Consider the following 21,395-nt stretch of genomic DNA (forward strand, 5'->3'; position numbering starts at 1 on the left):
CCTAAAGTGATGTTGGATGAAAAGCGACTTAAAGGTTTTACAATACACACGTTGAACACAGAAATGATGTGCAGCTTTTCTCTACTTTCCCTTCTTCCACATTTACTCTGAGATGCTGCATCATATTACGAGATTTCAAAAAGAGTGGAGTTCTTTCATGGTGAGACCTTGGCTGCGAGTGAAAGAAACACACTGGGGGAGAACTGGCACAGATCCTACAGGAATAAACTAGGTGTGCGTGTGTGTGTGTGTGTGCGTGTGTGTTTGTGTTTTTTAGATGGTAGATAAGAAAAAAGGCACAGAAGGGAAGAGCGAGGGCTTCACATGTACCAGAGTGAGCGAGTTTCCACACAGTTACAGGCTGTCGAAAGCACATTTTCCACCTCTGCCCGACAATAGAGTTCAGCAGTTACCAGAACAGAGCTCTCTGTTGTCCTCCAGCTCTTTCTGCCTTAATGGCTCTTTAGCTGCTGAGGGCCAACAGCTTCTGTAGACACACAAAACACCAAAGAGCTATAAATATCAGCTGACATTTTTACCGTGGCACCTTTTTAGTTTCGGAAACCCACAAAAAAACAAACCAGAAGGGCACCCAGTGAGCACAAACCTCCGCCGAGGCCCAACAGCCGCCTCATGAGATGTTGGGTTTCTGCATAATTAGATAATATAATCAAATAATACAAATATTTGAATGACCTGAAACCACATTTAAATTCACGATAGATCCGATCAGTCATAGATATCAGTCCCCTGAACATGTGTGATTGAAGATCCATCAAGTGCTTTCTGAGAAATCAAGGAAAATGTTGAAAAACGCTGTAACTCGCTGGATCTACAGAAAAATGTATCGTGTTCGTCACTGTCACATTCCACATTCTTCCGTAATATGTCCAGTAGTTTTTGCTTAATCCTACTTACTAACAGACAAACACACATTAAAACATTACCTCTTTGGCGGAGGTAAAAAAAAAAATAAAAGACTAGAGCACAATATGCTGAGGTTGCATTGCAATTTGCATTTATTTCTCCAATAGATATTCACATTCAGAGCAGTTTCACTACAGCAAAGTATTTTATCTCTACAATCATGAAAGAAAAAAACCCCCACAAAGTGAAAATCGAGGACAACAAGGTCAAATATATCAAAGAATTCCATCTTTATTTTTCAGTCAAATGATGCATTTTAATGGGCTTTCAATCAAAACGTTCTTTGTGAAAAACAAATCCCAGCTTTTCTCACAGTGACGGGCTAAAAGAAAACAAACACATGGGCCTATTTTCTTCAAATAAAATGATAACACTTCTTTTTTTAACACTTAAACAGCAATTAATGCCTTTTAAAGAAAAAAGCTGAGTCTCACACGCTTTAATGCGTCACCTTCTTGTGCTTAAACCCGCCGGTATTTAAATGTCTCTTCTGTTTTACCGCTTGAAGACAGAATAAAGGAAAGATGGGTGTATACTTAACAATCACACTAGCTGCTAGTTTATGGGAGAGATTGACTGGCCTCACTCACAGAAGATTCAGATTAATATCACAAAGAGAAGATAATTATTTGACATGCTTCTCATGAGCTCATACTGATGTTGGAGGACTGTCAGTCATGGTAATAAAAACACCTGTGTGTGCAGTGTGCATGTGTCCAACACTCCAGATGAGACATGCATAGGAAAGATGTAGAAACCTTACAGCTCTATGTTTTGGATGTCATTAGCTACAGGATAGTGGAAACAGCACATTAACAGCAAGGATTTAACAATTGAAGATCACAAAGACAGAGAGAAAACTTTAAAGCAACACTATGGAACATTTTTCCACAGGGAAATGCAGCTTCAATATTAGTTCGATGGTTCACTGATTTGGAACAGGGAGAGTGGAGAGGCTTCCATTCCCTCCTCACCCTGAACGTCTGCTCCTGCTCTATGTGACTGTGGGCACAAAGTGTGGAAGTGACTGATAGTCGCCGCTTAAATTGTCAGAATCAGGACCAGCTAGTTCACAAGTAACGCTGAACTGTAGATCAGTCAAAACGACATAGAAGTCATTAAAAAAACAGTTTATCACCAATATTCAGCAAGGAAACTTTAAAAATATCAGTAAAAGTCACATAGTGTTGCTTTAAATCAAATATAAAGTCCCAACTTCTTAAGAGGACCCAGTGAAACCACTGGCTCTCTCTACTACTGGTTCCAGCTCATCACTTCCTGCTCCGGCCACAGCGTGCCGGCCTCCCGCAGCTCTCTCAGGTCCCCTTTTGTCTGCATGCACAAAGCTCAGAACAACGGGGGCTGTTAACAGGCTGAGGTAAAGTGATGCGACTGCTGGCCTGCCATCTGTGTGGGGAGGGGGGCAGCTCGTGGGCCGGATGGAAAGGGAGTCTTCCCCTATGTGTCATATTTCACCTCCTCACCTAATTCCAGCTACAGTATCGCTCAACAATAACCTCCTTCCTGAGTGGAAGAGCCAAAAAAAAAACTCCTGCACCAACGAGAGGGGACAAAAGCTGGTCTGATACACGAGAGGGCTCTAACGCTAACAGATCCACTCAGGGAAATGAGTTCAGTTTTCTCTTAGGCTCTCAGCTTCTGTCGTCTGGGCCCAAAGTCAAATAAGAATAGAAAAACAATGGAGGAGAAACAGAGTGGATTTAAAACCAAATCCTCCACCTCGGCATAATAATCGTCTGGCTCAACTTGGTGTTTGAGTTTGCTTCTGGCTTTACGTGCTACCACTCATCCATCGCCCTCGGAACAGCAACCTCACTTTACAAAGTCATGGAGGTTTTCCAATGTGTAAAAATAGTCTCAGAAATACTTCAATGTTAAGCCTTTCTTCTGGCTCGTAGTCATTGGACCACGGGAGCAAAACTCGGGGGGGCTTTATGTGACAGTAGTGCTCACATGAATTGCCCACATAGTTAGAACAAGTCCGACTGCTCGACTCAATCTCCTCAGCCCCTCCTGGTTTTTATAGGCTTGCACTAAATGTTGATGGATCTCATTACTGCGTTAGAGCATTAGATGAGAACTGGGCCAGAGCTGCAGTATGGGAGGGAGTGTTTCTCTCCACAGTCGCCAAAGTGCTGCTGACAGAGGGAACTGTTGGGTTTCTCTATAAATTGGGCAATTAATTGAATAGTTGCAATTAGTTCATACATTTTTTTGCCATGGAGTTTTGTGAAGCACTTTGTAACCTTGTTTAGATAAGTGCTTTCCAAATAAAGTTATAATTATCACTATTGCTTTGTGGCAGTGCTGAGAGGGACAAATTAAAACACGGAACAGAAGACGAGCCGTCACACACAGACGGACTGATGCAACACCTCTGACTGACAAAGCAGAAATGTGGCGCTGACAGGCCGAGAGGAGATTGAGGAACTGTGCGGCAAAGCAGCCGATGAGACTAACCACAACGTCTGGGTCTTTCTACGTCAAACTAAGGCCGCGTTGCTTGGGAAAATCAAATTGATGCGTGTCAACGCCATGATCTGCCTGCAGATCGGTCATTGTGCATGATCAATGTGCATATATATGCGGGTGTGTTAGCAACAGCTTCTGGGGTCGTTGACCCTTCAGAAGGAACCAAATGACAAATAACCAAATCAGCTTCTTTTTCGTGCACATATGTTTCATATACAGCACAATATATAACATGTATAGGTCCATTTGGACTCAAGCAAACAAATCCTGTCACTTTGTTATTTTTTGGTTAGCGAGTAATACTTTAAATTGCTACAGTGCATTTGGAATATGATTAACTTGGTATTAATCTGATAGTGGTATATACTCATAGGATGGACACGGTCAACAGGGAGCAATATTTAAATAAAATGATGATGATATCTAGTAGTCTGTGTACTCCATAAATGCTATGATGCTTCACAGCATTTCTGGCCTTGAGTTGGTTTTGACTGGTCGTAAAATACACACAGATGCTCAATGAACAGCTAAGACAAAGGCAACACACACACACACACACACACACACATTCATAACATGCATAAACAATATGTAGACGTCTGAAGAAAGAGTTAAGGTAAATTTTCAAATATTAATTTGAACACTCCATTCTAACGGAAAATGTTTGGAACACAGGAAAGGGGAGAGAGGGGAAAATGTGTGAGAGATGAAAGAAAGTATTATAAGCCAGGCTGTCGGGGGGGATTACCTGAGGTGGATTTTGCCGGATTAAAGCTGATGAAGTGCCCAGTGAGACAGAATTATTAGGAATAATGGGATAACTCTTCCCTCACATGACAAGAATCTCTTTTTTCTTTCTGTCAGGCTGAACCCGAGGCAACGTTCATGTTTGTGTGTGGTTCCGAGTGAGTGAATGCATGCTGGGAAACACACACGCAGGTTTGATAAACAAACAAGAACCCAGCCTGTAACGTAGCCCTTTCATTTCAGTCTCAATAACATGGTCCAAGGGCCAATGACAACACGGCTCGGCTGAACTCGTTCCGCGGTGAGAACCCTGTGAACTTTGCCAATAAGTAAAACAGCAGGAGCTGTAGGTGTCAGGCGTGTGGACCCAACTGCTGGCAGGCAAAAGACAGTAAAAAGCCTTAAAGACTTCACACTAAGAGGAGAAGCAGGTGCACCATACAATGTGTTCAGTGATCGGCTATGGCCACGATGTTTACTGGGTTCTCTCTACGACAATCGAGCTCCCACAAACATCCTCCACCTCATCCAACTTGCACCAAAGCTACAATACGCAGTGGATGCTGCATTCAAGAAAAACTTCCCCTACCTCATTGCCCTATTTAATCTCTCTCATTCTTCTCCTGCACATCGGAACAGAACAATAATTCGTCTGGGCGTAGAATTGTTTAAATAATGGGGTGAACAAAGGCAGTGTGGCTTTCGTTAAGGAAATAGAAGCAGATAGTAAAACAGGTGTGGATCTGCTCCTGACTTTAAGAATAGCACCCTTAATTCAGAGAAACACAACGGAGACCGAACATGGGCAGTGACGGTAAAATAAAATAAAAATCCCTTTCTAACAAGGTCTCAGGCATCAAAACAAAAGACAAAAATAAGATAGTTAAATTGCATTATTGGACCACATGTAATACATGAGTGTGTTGTGATAGGGTTGTGTGAAAAGCGAGGTAAAAGTGTTAATCAAACACATAAACGCACACACACACATACATACATAAAATCGCTCTCTCACACACCTTGAAGGTCCCCAGTGACATGCTCCCCTTAAATTAAAACATAACAGTTAAAAGTAAAGTAATACTCTACATATAGCAGGTTAATATAACTACACTTGTCTCCGTGGTAACTAGTTTTGAGAGATGGCGATTCTAGAGTATGAGGAAGCAGGTAGGACTGTTGTCAGGAGAGGCTGAAGACAATACTACCCAATCTTCTAGTAAGAAGACGGCGTGAGGCTAATATACTAGAAGAGTAGTAGGGTGATAGCCATGTGAAGGCTGTAGTGGACCAGTTGCCGTGGTAACAGCGATGTGAGCGCCACACTGAGATGAGGGCTGAGGGCTGAGGGTTGGGGATCTGGCAGTGAGATGTGTCCATGATCACTCAGGGCTTGAGGGGGGATTGGCTGCCAGCTTTCCAGCCTCGTGGCCGCGGCACCTCACGTTCTCTTCCTGGCAACCTCCACGTCCTGGCACTCGACGGCCGATAGCGATATCAGCATCTGCGCGGCGTAATACGTGGCCATGATGATGGCGCGCGAATGTGGCACGGGGAAGCAGAACTTGTTGACGGCTATGGTGAGGTCAGAGACCATGAAGAGCACGGCGCCGAGGCAGGCGCACAGCTTGGTCCAGGTCCACACGTCGTTGGCCAGCTGCAGGCCGGCGATGGCCCTCCAGCCCATGAAGCCGATCAGAGCGGTGTAGACGGCCACGAGGTAGGTGAAGGGGCCCGACAGGTAGGGGTACAGCAGCATGTAGCTCACAGAGGACACAGCACCGATCACGAGGCCAGCATTTACGTTCACAGGTTTCATCCCAAAGGCAGATGAGTAGAGGATGTGGGTGATGGCAAACATCAGAAGGCCTAGAAGACATATATCAATTATTTAAATATATATATACAAAGAGGTGTCCTATGAATCTGCCTATATCGTACAATAAAGCCTTGTGCAAAAAGCATGAAGAGGAGCACATTGAGCACAAAGCGCCACAGGAAGTCATTCCAGCCTGTGGTAATCGGACATACTTCTACATACTTCTATTTTTATGTTTCCATTTATCTTAGGTCTTGGTCTGTACATATTTCTATTCTTGGTTGAAGCAACTGTAACAAAACCCAATTTTCCCCCCGGGGATAAATTAAGTATTTCTAATTCTGATTAAAGCGTGAAGCATGAGATCTGATGAAATGGTAAGCAGCATAAATCATAAGGTGGCTCTAGTAATTGTAGTTTTGGGCCAGTGTTTTTACTGGTTATGAAAACTTTGGACTCAAAGTCATTTCTGGGACCTGGGAAAACAGGGATATAACAACAACAAGTCCAAAAGGGCAAAGACATCAGCAGTCACACGATCAAACAACTCGTAAACAAGAGATTGAGTGTGATTCTCAAAAACTCAGAATGGTGTCATTTCACAGTAAATACAGTCAAAGTTGAACCAGGCAGGAGTTATGTCTGTAAACCAAAATGGATGTTTAAAACTATGTTTAAAACTAAGACAGTTTGGGTGATAATTCTGCTATTGTATTTCCCATGTAGGTTAAGGACAACCTGGAGGATGGTTTCAAATCTGTATGATTACCCAACTCATGTTTATTGATATCAACGCTTTCCCAGATTTTGTTATATTATGTGCGATCCTGGAGCCCGGGCCACACTGGCTGCAGTTGCGCTTTGGTTCTGCTGCATGTCACGGTTCTGTTGTTAATTGGTCGTAATTGGTCAACACAGACACTAGAAGGCTTCCGGCCCGAAAATATTGTCCCACGACTACAGATTCTACATATTCACAAGCAGAATTAGTTTATAGAGATAACTGTCAAGTATTACCAATAGCCATGATGGCCAAAACTACAAAAATGAGGCCCGAATAAAAAAAGATTATCCCTTCATCAGATGTAAAATCAGATGTTTCTCCTCACCGTGTTCAAAGTAGCCCTGCTCCTGCCAGATGAGAAAGGCGTCACCCAGAGCGGAGAAGATGAGGCCGGCCAGGATCTTGCGGGCATTGGAGTGAGCACCTAGGAAGCTGAAGCCGTGCGCCAGCAGAAAGACCCACAGGCAGAAGATGGGCAGACATTTGATCAGGGCGCTGAACCAGGACGGGCTGGAGGTGGGCAGCCACAGGACAAAGTACACGCATGTCGCCTTGAAGAAGGGCACCAGCTTCGGGCCTTCACTCTTGACCTGGAGGCAGATTCAATATTTACATTATCAGCCGAGTCAGTTGCACTTACAATGTGGTTATTTTATTACATGAGTCAGAACAATGTGATGTTCTGGAGCCATTCAAATGTGTCAGCGAGGATCAAGTACTTCCTTCATTCTTTTTAGATTAGTCTTCAGGGTTCCTTTGTGTGGTCACTTCTTTACATGTCTAACATGCAAGCACTTTGAGGCTGAAGCTAAATTCTGCAGAGACAGCAAGTAGAAAAGGAAATGCAAGTCTGCCACGCTTCTCCTTTGACTTCCAGTAACCTTTGCTTTTCTTCTTCACTCGCTTCCCATGATGTTTAATTTCTCCTCTATTCCCCTGCTCCAACCTTTTCTCTGTATCTCATGCTCAAGTCTCAAATTTCTTCCTCCCAACTGTGTGAGCAGGCATATTTCTTCCTGCCCAAACAGATGAGGCCCAACAGGGTCACATAAAAAAACACAAAAATAGAAAAGTTAGAAAGACTTCCCAAGAGTTTTTCTTTGGAATGATTCCACACCTACTGTTCCGAGAATCACCCTTTAAGGCTTGAAGTGAGGGAGGGTTCCCCCGAGAGCAGAGATCGCAGGAGGAGAGAAGAGGAGGGTACGATAAAGACAGAGGGATGAGCGCTAGGATGGTGCAACAGGATCAGGGTTGAAAAGACTGGAGCTGCTACTTGATTCACCATATTACTATTTATCTGAGCCCATTTAACATCCCTCCCCCCAAATAGTCTGCAGTAAGGTAAAAAGAAGCAAACAAAGGGAATATTCAGAAAAGTTCAGGCATGATGAAACATGGGGAAGTGAAGGTTGAGCGAGATGGGGTTACCAGCATTCAGATGACAGCTGGATTTAGGAGTGAGTCTGTGCGGGAGGGGAGAAGTGAGAATCAGGAGGAGGTGAAACAAAACGAGGGGTCACTCTCGTTCATATGGGTTTATGCTCCTCAGGAAGGAGAGGAGAGGGGGGAAAGGCCCTTGATTGCACAACTGCTCAATAAGATAGCGAGCCAAAACTACAGTACAGGATCAGGAACCGTGTTTGAGTGACCTTAAACCCGCCCCTGCACGCTGTGCCTGATAGGACTAACACACAGCAGGTAACCAATACGCATTTCACACGCAGGTTCACACAAAACCTCACAAGCCAACTGGGATTTAAGAGTTGAGTTAAATCACACTTTCAGCGACCAAGACAAACTTTTATCTAAACTCTTGAACTACAGTATATTGACTTTTTGTGTTATTAAGATCATATGTGAGTATATGAAGCTCTGAAATGACTCAGAACTGATGAAGAATGCAAACACTCTTCATATGCCGTCACTTCCACTCGGATCTGGGCTTTTTCCTTTATTATCGATCCGAGATGTTGGGACTATGGGTGGGATGGGAGGGGATGTATAATATCTTCTTTTTTCTTTTCTTTCTCTCTCCTTTGGGAAAGTAACTAATGTAAGGGATCAGACTAAATGAAATTAAGAGTTTGTTAAATGCTTAGTACGAAAAGTTAGACATTTTTTTATCCTGTAAATGTTATTTCTCAAGCGTTTTGACAGCTTTTTTTCAGTTTTAACTACAATATCATACTAAAATACTGATGTTACTTTGCTTCTCTATGTTTTAAAGCAGATAATAAGGGCAGCTTCAAATATTTTTAGCTTCCTACCAAAGTTAGAAATGACGAGTGACTCCCACCATTAGTGTCTAATATTAGAAAAGACTTTTGCTCTTTTGCTATCATTTCCATTTAAGACAAACTCAGATCCAAGTCGCACTGTAGCCAAGTACATAATGTGAACTAATGATGTCTTGTCTCCATGATGTACTTTGCCTGGTCGTCAAAAAAACAAATGGAGACATAAATAAAGATTAAATCAAGTGGGCTGAGTCTCTTATTTCCATTAAGGTCAAATGCTGTGCCATCAGGACACATCCCTGGCAGCACTCTCTTTTTCCACTCACTGGTGGCTACTTGAACACAGCACACATGAAAACACAACAGAATTCTGTTCTGCAGCCCAGATTCAAGAAAGTGCAACTGTGTTTTCATTGCACAGATAAGGACGATTGATTCGTTAGTGAAGTGCGACACTTTGCCTGAGATCTGCTGACCGAGACTCAGCTGAGTTTAGTAAAAGGCTCAGATGGTGAAGACAGATTCTAAGAGGAAGTTAGAAATTCCCATAACCTCTGGTCCCATTCATGTAAGTGTTTGACTCATACTTTGCAGATTCCGTTTCCATTGTTTTCCATAAACATCGTGTATCTAAACAATAACTAGGGCTACGAGGAAAGAGACAATCATAAAGCAGCCTAAGGAAACAGCTATGCAACACAGCATACAAAAGTTAATCTTCCTGGAAATCATTAGAGGCCATGGGCTTCAATTTAGTTTCATGTTTAATAAAGGACCTGAATTAAGATAACCACTGGTGTCAGCACTGTTTTTCTCAAATCACCTACCATCACTGATGTAATTATTCTCCTCTGACACACGGCTCCCTATCCCATTTGAGCTAATCAACTTTTTCCATCAAGAAGGCGTAATTGCCTGCTGGAATTCATAAGCTGGTCGACAGTGGACGGGATTTTATTTCTCTGAGGCCCAGGCCAAGCTTTGCCGTTCGTTTTCTCACATCTAAATGAGATTGTGGAGGTCTTGCAGGACGCTATTGTCTCGGCTGTAACTGACTCATTGGTTTGTCTGCATGGAGCCTGAACCGCCCAGCGTGACAGCCGGCTGTCGCCAACGTTAAAGTACAGAGCGTGCTGCATCATTTCAAAAGGCAAATGAAATGGATTACTGTTTTCTGAATGAGCCATCTGAATTATCATATTATAAACACCGGCTGTTTGCAGATATGCTCTGGCATCTTTAAACACCTGCTCCTGACACAGTCCCAAAGAATAAATAGTTAATGATCAAATGTATCTTCGCTGTGGTTTTTTTGGGTGGGGGGGGGATGAACAGAATACATTTTCCTCCTTTTTCCAAGACACATACTCATATCCTTTAATACCCTATATTTTATACAATTATTGTTTGTTTTGATATGTATTTATCAGACAGTAATGTGTCTACTTGTCTGGGAGTTATGTTATTTGTACCACTGGGATGCTTAATTTCATTGTACGCTGTGCAATTACAATAAAGGTTTTGAATTGAATTGAAGTGTTCTAACTATCGGCAACTTATTTGAGCCTGAACTCATCTTGTAGCCACAGTCCAGGAAGGAACGAGCAGCTGTCAGCCGCTACTGCTTCTGTGCGAACAAAAGCGTTGCATTGAAGCACAGCGACGACATCAATACAGCCGAGTAATACGCAGGCAGAGTGTCGGAACACGATACACGGAAACACATTAAAAACCTGTAAGTCTTGTCTACTTAATTTAGCAGAGGTGAACTGTAATATAAGTACGATCCTGGCGGGGACAGCTGGCATGTGACTGTGTTATTTCTATGTAGCATCACACACGCACATCTTCCATCTTACAGCTGCCATAACTCCAAAGATAACTTGAGGTCAGTTTGGGACAACAACAGTACAGTGCAGCACATTTACAATGAATGAATTATTTCTACACAACATAAAACCTTATGCAACATAACCATGAATCTGCTTTATGTAAATGTTCCTGTTAATAATTTTGTAAAACACACTGGGCTCATTGTGTGACAGTCAGATGCCTCTACAAATGTATGAATAAATCCAGAAAGCAAAGAGTAGCCCCCGCTGTACCTCTGGGCTACAAGAGTTCATGCTAGACTGGGACTTAATGTTCTCAGTGGCTCAATCTGCTTCATGTGTAAAGGGCAAAAGTTGATAAATTTGCCATGAGCACAATAATGTGTTCACCGGATGACATGAAGTGTGGCCGTGTTAATTAAAACCTTAAGAGTTAAAGGTTAAACACATGCAGCTGCTTTGTATTTTATCGGATTTACAGTAGAGCTTGTCTAATTTATTGTTGGACGCTAAAAATCCGCCAATGAGAGCTTTTAACAGACATTTCAGTTTTGTATCGTCATTTATGTTAACAGATCTTTGTCGATATGAAAACTTTTACTTTTCCAGAATAAACAATGCAGAAAATGTATGCATTTATGTTTACATATTTAGCTAATAAAAAAATGTCTGATTCAAGTTCTGAATATTTGGATGTATTTATGTTTTCTTTCTATTTAGAATAAAGGTTATGTTTTAACTTGTTACATTTTTTTGTCAAACGAGTTTAATAACAACATCTTAGGAATCATAGCCATTTTTTAGGATAAATAGTGACTGATACATAGATATCAGATATGTTTAACTCTCTTATACGGTTATCATCACTTTTATATACTTTTATATATTGTATTTTACACCCCAACAGAGACAGAGTGTGGAGGCACATACTCGACATCCACTGAGGTGTTTGAGTTATTATAAAGAACCTCAGCTATACAAATGATGACAAATGACAGATTTTGTTGATGGTTAAATATTATGATCGCAAAGTGGATATGTCTATGCTTTGGAAAGAAACACACGTGTGTCCGACTACACACTATTCTACAGGAGTTGTTTTTACTCCTCTACAATCGTTTACAACCTTAATTTATAGAAGGTAGACAACCCAATGACTTGCACAGCATCTCCATCGCTTAGGCAACCAGTTTGTGTGGCGAGCATTTCCCCGCACAGTCTCCCTTCCACGGTCACATTGGCCACACATCAGGGTCTACTACAGGCCAGGTTACACCACACCATCCTCTATGGCCCCTGCAAATGGGGTGAAATGTCATGGCAGAGTAAGAGGACGCCAGGGCAGGATGATTTATTCATGTACATGCTGTGATAAATATTATTTTTATTTTTGCTTAAATGCTCAGTTTCCTGCAGTGGCACTGAATGCATGAGCTACACAATAGAGTGCATGCTGCAAAAAGGGGGGTGACAAGAAAGCCATCCATGCACAGCAGCAGTAGCAGCAGCAGCACAGCAGGGCCAGTGTTCGGCGCATGCGTTGCCGGAGGCTGCAGGAAATAGGGGGTAAAAAAAAAAAACAGACCAAAAAAGAAAAAAGGGTCGTCACATGACAGGTTTTCTTTTTTGCCCGGGGGCCGCTTTTAGAAATGTGTGGAAACGTCTTTCGGTGCACGGAATATGGATGAAGGAGCCGCGTGACCACATGCCAAGGAAACTGCTGCATGGTGAAAAGAATCAAATTTAAAAAAAAGTTCCTGCTTTGTTTGTTTCCCTGAACACACACACGCACGCGCACACACAGATGCTCAGTGTGACACAAAGACACACACACACACACACACACAGGAGGCAGACAGTGGTGGTGGGGGGGGTGCACAAGGACACCTGGTTTCAAACCAGCAAAAAAAACAACAAAACGAGTCTCGTTTACTCGTCATTGAAAAGGTGAGCTCATCCCAGCGAGACGCGCTGAGCTCTGAATGACGACGCTAATTAAACACTGAAAAGCTTCAATGAGCGACTCACTCACACGCACGCTGTGACAGACACGTTAGCAGAAAAAACCACCGACGAGGGGAGAAGTGTTGTTATCGTTATCAGCCAAACTAGCTGCCGCTGTTTATTCCTGTGTAATTAACGTGTGGACACGCAACGGAGCTAACAGCTAGCCTACTCACCACGGATACCGGAGAAACCATGTCTCCGTCGGTGCTGTCAGTCGGTGTCGAGGCTGAATTGGGTTCGGGTCTCCCCCTGTTTGTATCGAGCTGTGTCCGGGGATGCCGATTGTTTTTGTCCTCTCTCCGGTGGGCGGTGCGGCATCCGGCAGACAGCGAGAGGGCAGCCAATGGCGAGGGCACAGCTTCCGCCGTGAGCCAATCGGAGCGGAGAGTGGCAGTGACAGGGGGCGGGCCGGAGGGGCAAGGGACGCCCTGATAGGAGGAGCCGGTTTGCTGTTTACATATCGGAGCAGATGGCCTTTATTTACATTTTACTGACATGGAGCTTGTTGGGGTCGTTTAGCCGCAGAGATTATTTTTCGCCAACAGTTCTGTGCCAATGGGTCCGATCGAGCGTTAGTATTAAATCAGATCAAATCAATTATACTTAATGGTCCCCATGGGAATTCTTTTCTTGGGCCAAAGTGCTACAGCAGCAGCAGCAGGATTTGAAAAGTACATTGTGTCACAATCAACAAAAAACCGTGCACAATAACGCAGAATAAAAGTGAGCTGAATAATGCACTTGCCCTAAAAACACTTAAAAAGATGAAATACTAAAAGGATATCAAATCAATTATACTTAATGGTCCCCATAGGAATTATTTTCTTGGGCCAAAGGGCTACAGCAGCTGCAGAGCAGTCCATTGTGTAACAAACAACAAAAAACTGTACAAAAGGACATATCGTGTAATTACCCAGAATAATGAAGCACGATAAAAGTGAGTTGAATATTGCACCTGACCTAAAAACACTTAGAAAAGTTAAACACTGAAAGAATAGAATGCATAAAAGATGGAAAAACTGGCATTAAAAGCTAAAAAACAGAGTTTAGTAATCGGACAGAGATCACCACAAATATTTTGTGTCTGAATTCCCTTCACAAAAATTGAGTTTTGTAACCTAACTTTCTGTCAATATAATCATATTGTATAGGCTTTTACATACAATTCTTCTTTGTAAGTTTGCATTCATCATTTCTCTTTTATTTCGTTTGTCGTTCTCTCTCTTGTTGGACTTATGTCTATGTTGCTGCTGTATTTTATTTCATTAAATCAGTAGGCACAATTTTTCCCCTCACATTTCTGGTGAAGCTATTTTGTCGATTGCTTCAGACTTACACAACTGATAGATGAATTGTGATATTGATATTGAAGAGGAAATAATGACAAGATTAAATGGCTCCAACAATCACATCTCTGGTGTTCTACATGAGTGCAATGGCCACAATTGTAGCGCCATCGTGTGGTCTACAAGAGTAACCATTATTTTTGAACGGAGAAAAGCAGAAGTTCTTAAAACAAATTCAGTTCATGAGTAAATTTAATAAAATTAATAAAATAATTATAATAAACACGAAGTCAGCAAAAGTCTAACAGCTCATCTCTGTCACAGGCGATGAGTAAACTATTTTATATAGGATTAATTTTTAAGTCTTTTTCTTTTTCAGTAGTATTAAATGTGTGGTCAAGTTTTCACATGTTAAGTGTTTAAATTGAAGCAGATTTTTTAATAATGAAACCCATACTTTATCATCTATCAAGATAGTTACCCCCTCGCTTGCTATGAATTGACATCGGGTAAGAGACAGGTCTCACTAGCATATTTAAATATCACAAATTACATAAGAAAATACAAACTCTTTGAAAATACAATAATCACGAAAAACGAATCTATTAATGTTCTTCAAAAATCTCACAAGAAAGTGATTCAAATCACCCTAAAAAGCTAAAATGGTTTCGACGCGGATTTCAACATACTCTCACTTGATAGGTATTTTTTTGAAACGTTATTTTTAAATAAGAGTTAACAATTTCGCATTAAATCTCTAATAACAGTTACATTTTGAGAAGAAGTCGGCGTATATTTGACTGTGACAACACCGGAAGTCGTGGACGATGACAGTTTTTCACTTCCTTCATTATCCCCTATCCCTTTAATATGTCGGACTGTAGTTTGTTCTCTCCCAAACCACCGGTGATACTTATGGCGGAGTTTTTACTGTTTTTCCTCCATCGGGCTTAAATACCACGACTCCCCTGATGGACCCGGGCTCAGTACGAGGTGTCACACCCGCACTAAGTTCGTCTTTTAGGCTCCTGGGTGGGTTAATGCTAGTAAACGTTAGGTTCGCTAACTCGGCTAGCATGTGCTAACCTAAAGCTGATAAAGTGAAGAGCCGTTGACTGTTCGGTTCACGCCTCATCTTTCCATGTGTTGTTTTTGACCAAGTGTTTTATTGTTTTTCTACAACCACACAAGTACCGATTGTTACAGCCCTGCGCGCCGGCTGACGTGGTCTGTTAGCTAGCTGCTAACGGTACAAGCTCCTGCTGTTTGAGACACTTAGCTTTTCTATACCTGCGGACAAAATGGATTTCGACAACATATTGGACATCGCCTCGCAGAACCAGGGACTCAGCAACGTGAAGGTATGTTTGTTTGAGAGCGGACTCACTGGAGAACCTCGGGCCAGGTGGTTAAAAATGGAGATTTGTGGTCAAATCTTGAAAAGCACTCGAATGCCAGCTCACCCGTCACCGAGGATCTGATAATGGGGCTAGCTGCTAACCTCCACCCTCGTGACACTGCATGCTAGGTAGTGGAGACGTTTGGGAAAGTGTAACTGCCACGTTAGCACAACAGATAATTAATATAATATACTAACCCTCAATAGGTCGTTGTGAAATCCAAATGTTAAAGAGAACTGATCCATATTCAATAATCTGTGTCTGTCCCCCTTTCAGCATAAGAGATACAGTTTACAAGCTGGACCACCAAAAAAGGACCCGAAGTCGAGAGGTGTAAATCCGGCTGCTGTGCAGGCGCTTCTGAAGAAGCAACAAGTTGATACCAAAAAGAAAGGTGACAATGACAACTTTATACTTGATATACATGATGTACCCAATTTATAATTAATTCATCCTTTTAATGTTCCCCCCAGAAATTAAAATGAGGAAAGAGAAGGACAAACTAAACGCCAAGAGGGTTGAGTTGAAGTCGGACCGCAAAGCCAGAGCGATGGCTTCCAGAACTAAGGACAATTTTAAAGGCTACAATGGCATCCCAATGGTTGAGCTTCCAAAGAAACGACGATCTAAACATGATATGGAGGACGAGAAATCAACGGATGCACAAGGATTTAGGAACGACTCAGTCGACCCAGAGGATGAGGATAACTATGAGTATGAACAGACTGATTCGGAGCCAGAGGCTGAGCCAGAGCCGCTGAGACCAGTGAGACCCACAGGTGTTAGTGGGGGTAGCAGTGGTAGTAGCAGCAAGTCCTCCTCTAAAAAACCCAAGGCTGCTCCACCTCCATTGAACTTTGCAGACTTACTCAAGTTGGCAGAGAAGAAACAGTTTGAGCCAGTTGATCTCAAACCCAAGTCAGTGAAAAAAGATGAGAGACTACGCACAGCTGATGAGATAAGGGAACAGGAGATGGAGCGCAAGGCCAAGAGACCAGAAAAAAGCAGAGACCCAAAAGTGGAGAGAGAGAGAGATGGCAAGTCTCAATCTAGCTCCAGTTCAACAAGGACAAGCACTTTAGAGAAGGAGCAGAAGAACTGCAAACCGCAAAAGAACTCATTAGAAAAACAAAGTCAGCACTCTGGGTCAGCAAAGAAGTCGCAAAGTGACAGAGGCCACTCATCTTCTAATTCCTCTGTAAGAGACCGAGAGAGAGAGAGACCCAACACATCCCACAGTGATAGAGACAGATCTAAGACTAATTCGAGTAGTTCATCTAGTGCCACAAACAGCAGAGTTCTTTCAAAAACTTCTTCTCAGGGTTTAACCAAACAAGGGGCCCCCAAGCCCTTGTCTAGCCACAAATCCAGCACCTCAAGTGACCTTAGCAACAGAAAAGAAAGCTCGTCATCACTTCAAGGAAGAGCTTCAGGGAATCCTGGGACCAGACCTTCTGGTACAGCTTTAACAGGCCAAAAATCGCAATATGGGAACTCCCAGCAGACCAGGCCCAGTCAGGGTAGCTCCATGAAACAGGGGCCGGCAGTCGGAGGCCACAGGTCCGGAAAGGGAGAACCAATAAAGACTGGAATTAATTCTGCAGTAAAATCAAACGGTAATTCAGTGATGAGGAATTCATCAGGCGGCCCTCCTAAGGCAGGGAGCCAACCTCAGCAAAGGCCTGGAGGCACATTCCAGGCAAGAAGTGGTGCCCCACAAGCCAGGCCTGGTGGTAGTGGTGGGCAGGGTTACCCTGGAGGTAATGGATTCAGACCTCCTGGGCCTGGAAGCAGTCGACCTGGTAGTGGGGGACCGGGGCCTGGAAGCGGTCGACCTGGTAGTGGGGGACCAGGTCCTGGAAGCGGTCGACCTGGTACAGGGGGACCAGGTCCTGGAAGCGGTCGACCTGGTACAGGGGGACCAGGTCCTGGAAGCGGTCGACCTGGTAGTGGGGGACCAGGGCCTGGAAGCGGTCGACCTGGTACTGGGGGACCAGGGCCTGGAAGCGGTCGACCTGGTAGTGGGGGACCAGTACCTGGACGGTCGATAGATATGATGGGATCAGGACCTGGAAGACCAAAGTGCACTGTGGTGTCGGAGACCATTTCATCCAAGAATTTTGGTGGACCTAGACCAGGAGTCCCTCCTCAGCCAGGCATGCCACAGAGACCTGGGATGCCGCCCAGACCTGGAATGCAACCCAGACCTATGATGAACAGACCACCAGGTAATACCCGGAGAAACAATAATGCTATGATATTACTAAGACATTGATTCATTAACTGTGAACCTTGATCAAGTGGTAACATCCAGTTGTCCTGCACATTTCAGTACAGGGTTACAAGTTGCCAAAATTAAGACAGACAGAGCTGCTGATATGAATAAAACAGACAATAGCAGTAATTATGCTGAAATTAAAGTAACATTTAAGTCTGGGTCATAGGGAGACAACAAATTAAATGATGTAAAGACACATGTGAAGTACAGACAAACATTGCCTGAGGAAAATGTGCTTTTCTAAGTGTGTTAAAATCAAAGCAATGCAGTTGGTTTGGTAAGAGCTCAAGGCCACAGCTTGAAAAAACAGTCTTATACACGTCAGCAATTTTCTACTTCTTCATATTTGGTTCATGGTTGTTACCAGAGCAACTAAACAGAGTATGTATAACTAAAGTATCACAAAGCGTGAGACCTAACATCATTATACAATACATGCAGTACATATGTTAACATATAAGAGTTATGTCAATATTATAAAGTCTTAATGTAAACAGTCCACAGGAGAGAAGCTAACAATTTTTTTTCACTACAGTTAAAACCGGCTCAGCTATTAAGTGTTAAAATTAACACTGTAGCACTATTAATCATATAACACTGTCATATACATGTATAATAAAGAGCTGCGGAGATTTTTCAAACCGTCTGAAACAACACAGTCAGTTCTACAGGGCAAAGAGTTTGTTTGTCAAAGTGAATGAAGCATTTCAGCAGCGCTCTGCAGCCTTTGACATTATTCCTGGGTCAGAGAACAGCAAACGTTCGTAACACAGATAAACCAAACATGGTTTCAGTCATTGACATTCTACCAAAAAAACTGACTTGTCAATAGAATAAAATGGCGATATGAAGTGGTAATAGCAGAAATGTTGTAATGTAATATAACATTTCAAATTACACCGATTTATGGATACATAAGTGCATTCTTTATAAAGCTATACAAAAACATTTAAAGTATAGAACAATCATAACTCAATGCAGTAAAACATCCTAACTTAAGTTTTGTCCTATCTGTATCAGTGTGTCAAGTTTCAGTCTACTCTGTGAACTATTCAAGCCAATGGGGCGTTCATATTACAAGATCACATTATAATAGTAATAATGACTAGACTTTTTTGTTTGTCTGGTCATGATACACCTGTGTATCGATTTTTGTGAATATCGGTCAATGTGAACTCGTTCCAGGGGGCGCGGGGGTGCTGTTGAGCCATTTTGCCACGCCCATTTAAAATTACTCCAGAATACGTACATTTTCACCACTTTCTAATTTTCTGCAAACGTTGGTAACGATTTGAGCATGTTAAAGCCCTCAAAAAGCCAATTCTTTTGCCTGGGGAAAAAAAAAAAAAAATCCTTACAATTTCAATAGGGCCTCCCACTGTCTCCTACTGTTCGGTGCTCGGGCCCTAAATATGGACGTTGTCTAGCTAATGTTAGTATTTACAGCAGGAACTCAGTGTCAGTTAGTCCTGAGGACAGATGTTAGAGGTAGAATCACTGGTGCACTGACACAAAGTTTGAAGTTGTCCTTTATGAATGAATAGATTTATTAGAGTTTATCTTGCGTCATAGAGACTTAGGACAGTCCCCACAATCTGATACAAAACACAATGACCGATACCATACGGTTGTCAGTGATCAACTGAAAAACAAAAGTATTGATGTTAAAGATTTGAAATGGAAGCGTGTCTTTAAAAACCATCGCCGTAATTCACTTCAGTGAAAGGTAGTTTCCAAAATCCTTAATTTCTGACTCATCTATGTTAAATTCATCCAGATTGGCAGTTTCAATGCACCTTTTCAATTGGAATAACACTTAAGGTGTTGATTTGAAGACCATTGTCAATTTCCTGAACTGTGTAAAATGGTATCATCTGCATCAAAATGGGAATTACATGTATTTAGGGACCTGCCAATTTTATAAATATAGATAGTCACCTAGAATTTAACCCTGTGGAATGCCCTTCATCACTGGAAATGATTCAAATTTAAAATTGCCCGCTGTTCAATCCCAGTATCTTTTTGAAAATGTTTTTAAATGGTAACATTTAACTCCTGAACCATGACTAAACATCGTCTTCATGGAGTGTTCTGTGTGGCAAAAATTCAAATCCAGTACCTCATATTTTAAATGTGAAATTCTATCCTCCAGGTACAATGTTGCCACCTATCACATCTGCCTATAAGAGAAAATTTGATGATGAGGAAGACGAGTACGACTCAGAAATGGACGATTTTATTGATGACGAAGGAAACGAACCAGAGGAAATTTCCAGGCACATAAAGGAGATTTTTGGATATGATCGAAACAAGTACGTGTCGTTTTGACATATTCTAATGTGTTAAATGTACAACTCAAATTCTCTATGAAAAACTAACATTTGCTTTTCACATCTCAGATACAAGGATGAGAGTGACTATGCCCTTAAATTTATGGAGAGCAGCTGGAAAGATATGCAGAAAGAAGAGGCCAGGAGGTAAGATGAAAAAACAGAGAACCTCCCAGTCCCAAACACCACATGTAAACTTTCTGTCCTGAACGTTTATTTACCTGCTTTATGTAATGTTCTTTTCTCTGTATCCCTGTCCCTTGTTTCCTCAGCCTGAAATTGGCTGTGCTAGAAGATCAGGAGGAGGAGAAGAAAGAGGAAGAGGAGATGAAAAGGAAAAACACTAAGAGGCCAAGAAAGATCTGAAGACCCTGAATAAATGAATTATTAAAACAACCTGTATCTGGAACCATGGAGCAATGGGTCTGCCATCTTAACTCATGAAGCCTTGAGATTGTTTACACCCTGGCGTCCATTGCTTTGTGTCGGGTTCTCTCTTGTTCGGACAAAAACCTGAGTGGACAAGTGACATTGCCTCAAGAGGAAAAGAAACAAATTGTATTTAGAGACAATCTGACAGATCGGGGGGTGGTCCTATGCACAAATCAGTCAACCATGAGGTTGTTTGGATATAAGGAAAAGTTCTCAAATATTCCCTGTTACATTATTTATTAAGCAGGGTTCATTCCTAAAAGGATCAAAGCTGCAAAGAGAGAAATTGATATGGAACAGTGTGATCTTTTTTTCCCCTAAAGACTGTCAATGGCATCGAATGCCAAGTGGTGATGATTTGCTATTTTTCAGCAGAACACTTTGCATATTTTTCCAGGCAAACTTTGTTGGTAAAGTTAATTTCAATATGCAGAAAACCACTGAACGTGTTGTGTGTGTGTGTGTGTTCTCTTTAAAAAAGGATTTGATCATAAGGAAATCGCTGCATCGTGGGTTTTATTTAAACGTCTTAAGTTTTACATCAAATGTTAATCGCAGAAAATATATAAAGAATTTAGATTCTACAGAAAATGTCACTTTGAGAAAATTGTATTTTTTTAGTTTTCCGTGAAAGCAATGAAACTTTTCTCCGTATATAAATATATATAATGTGTTGGATTATTGTTTAACATGACTTTTTAAAGGTTGTTGATTTTCTTGAAACAAACTTGATCAGGTTTATTAAAACTGCTGATCTAATGACAGCGGTGACGTCAGCATCAATCCGTGTCTTTGCGTGTTTTCGTCCCTCTGGGGCCGC

General features: G+C 42.1%; 2 protein-coding genes across 2 annotated transcripts; one reads left to right on the top strand and one right to left on the bottom strand.

Annotated features, from left to right (window-relative positions):
- Positions 1-996: 996 nt before the first annotated feature.
- Positions 997-13,147, bottom strand: tmem86a (transmembrane protein 86A). Its single transcript, XM_035156044.2, has 3 exons — positions 13,023-13,147; positions 7,096-7,360; positions 997-6,036 (listed from the first exon to the last, which is right to left on the bottom strand). Exons 1-3 carry the CDS (start codon positions 13,041-13,043, stop codon positions 5,609-5,611), a joined length of 714 nt encoding a protein of 237 aa, XP_035011935.1. The 5' UTR covers positions 13,044-13,147; the 3' UTR covers positions 997-5,608.
- A 1,815-nt stretch (positions 13,148-14,962) lies between these two features.
- Positions 14,963-21,358, top strand: spty2d1 (SPT2 chromatin protein domain containing 1). The gene is made up of 6 exons (XM_035156326.2): positions 14,963-15,496; positions 15,812-15,929; positions 16,009-17,763; positions 19,966-20,125; positions 20,213-20,290; positions 20,416-21,358. The coding sequence occupies exons 1-6, from the start codon at positions 15,437-15,439 to the stop codon at positions 20,507-20,509; spliced, it is 2,265 nt and encodes a 754-aa protein (XP_035012217.1). The 5' UTR covers positions 14,963-15,436; the 3' UTR covers positions 20,510-21,358.
- Positions 21,359-21,395: the final 37 nt, after the last annotated feature.

The sequence above is a fragment of the Hippoglossus stenolepis genome, chromosome 5, assembly GCF_022539355.2.
Source record: "Hippoglossus stenolepis isolate QCI-W04-F060 chromosome 5, HSTE1.2, whole genome shotgun sequence".
Taxonomy (NCBI): Eukaryota; Metazoa; Chordata; class Actinopteri; order Pleuronectiformes; family Pleuronectidae; genus Hippoglossus; species Hippoglossus stenolepis.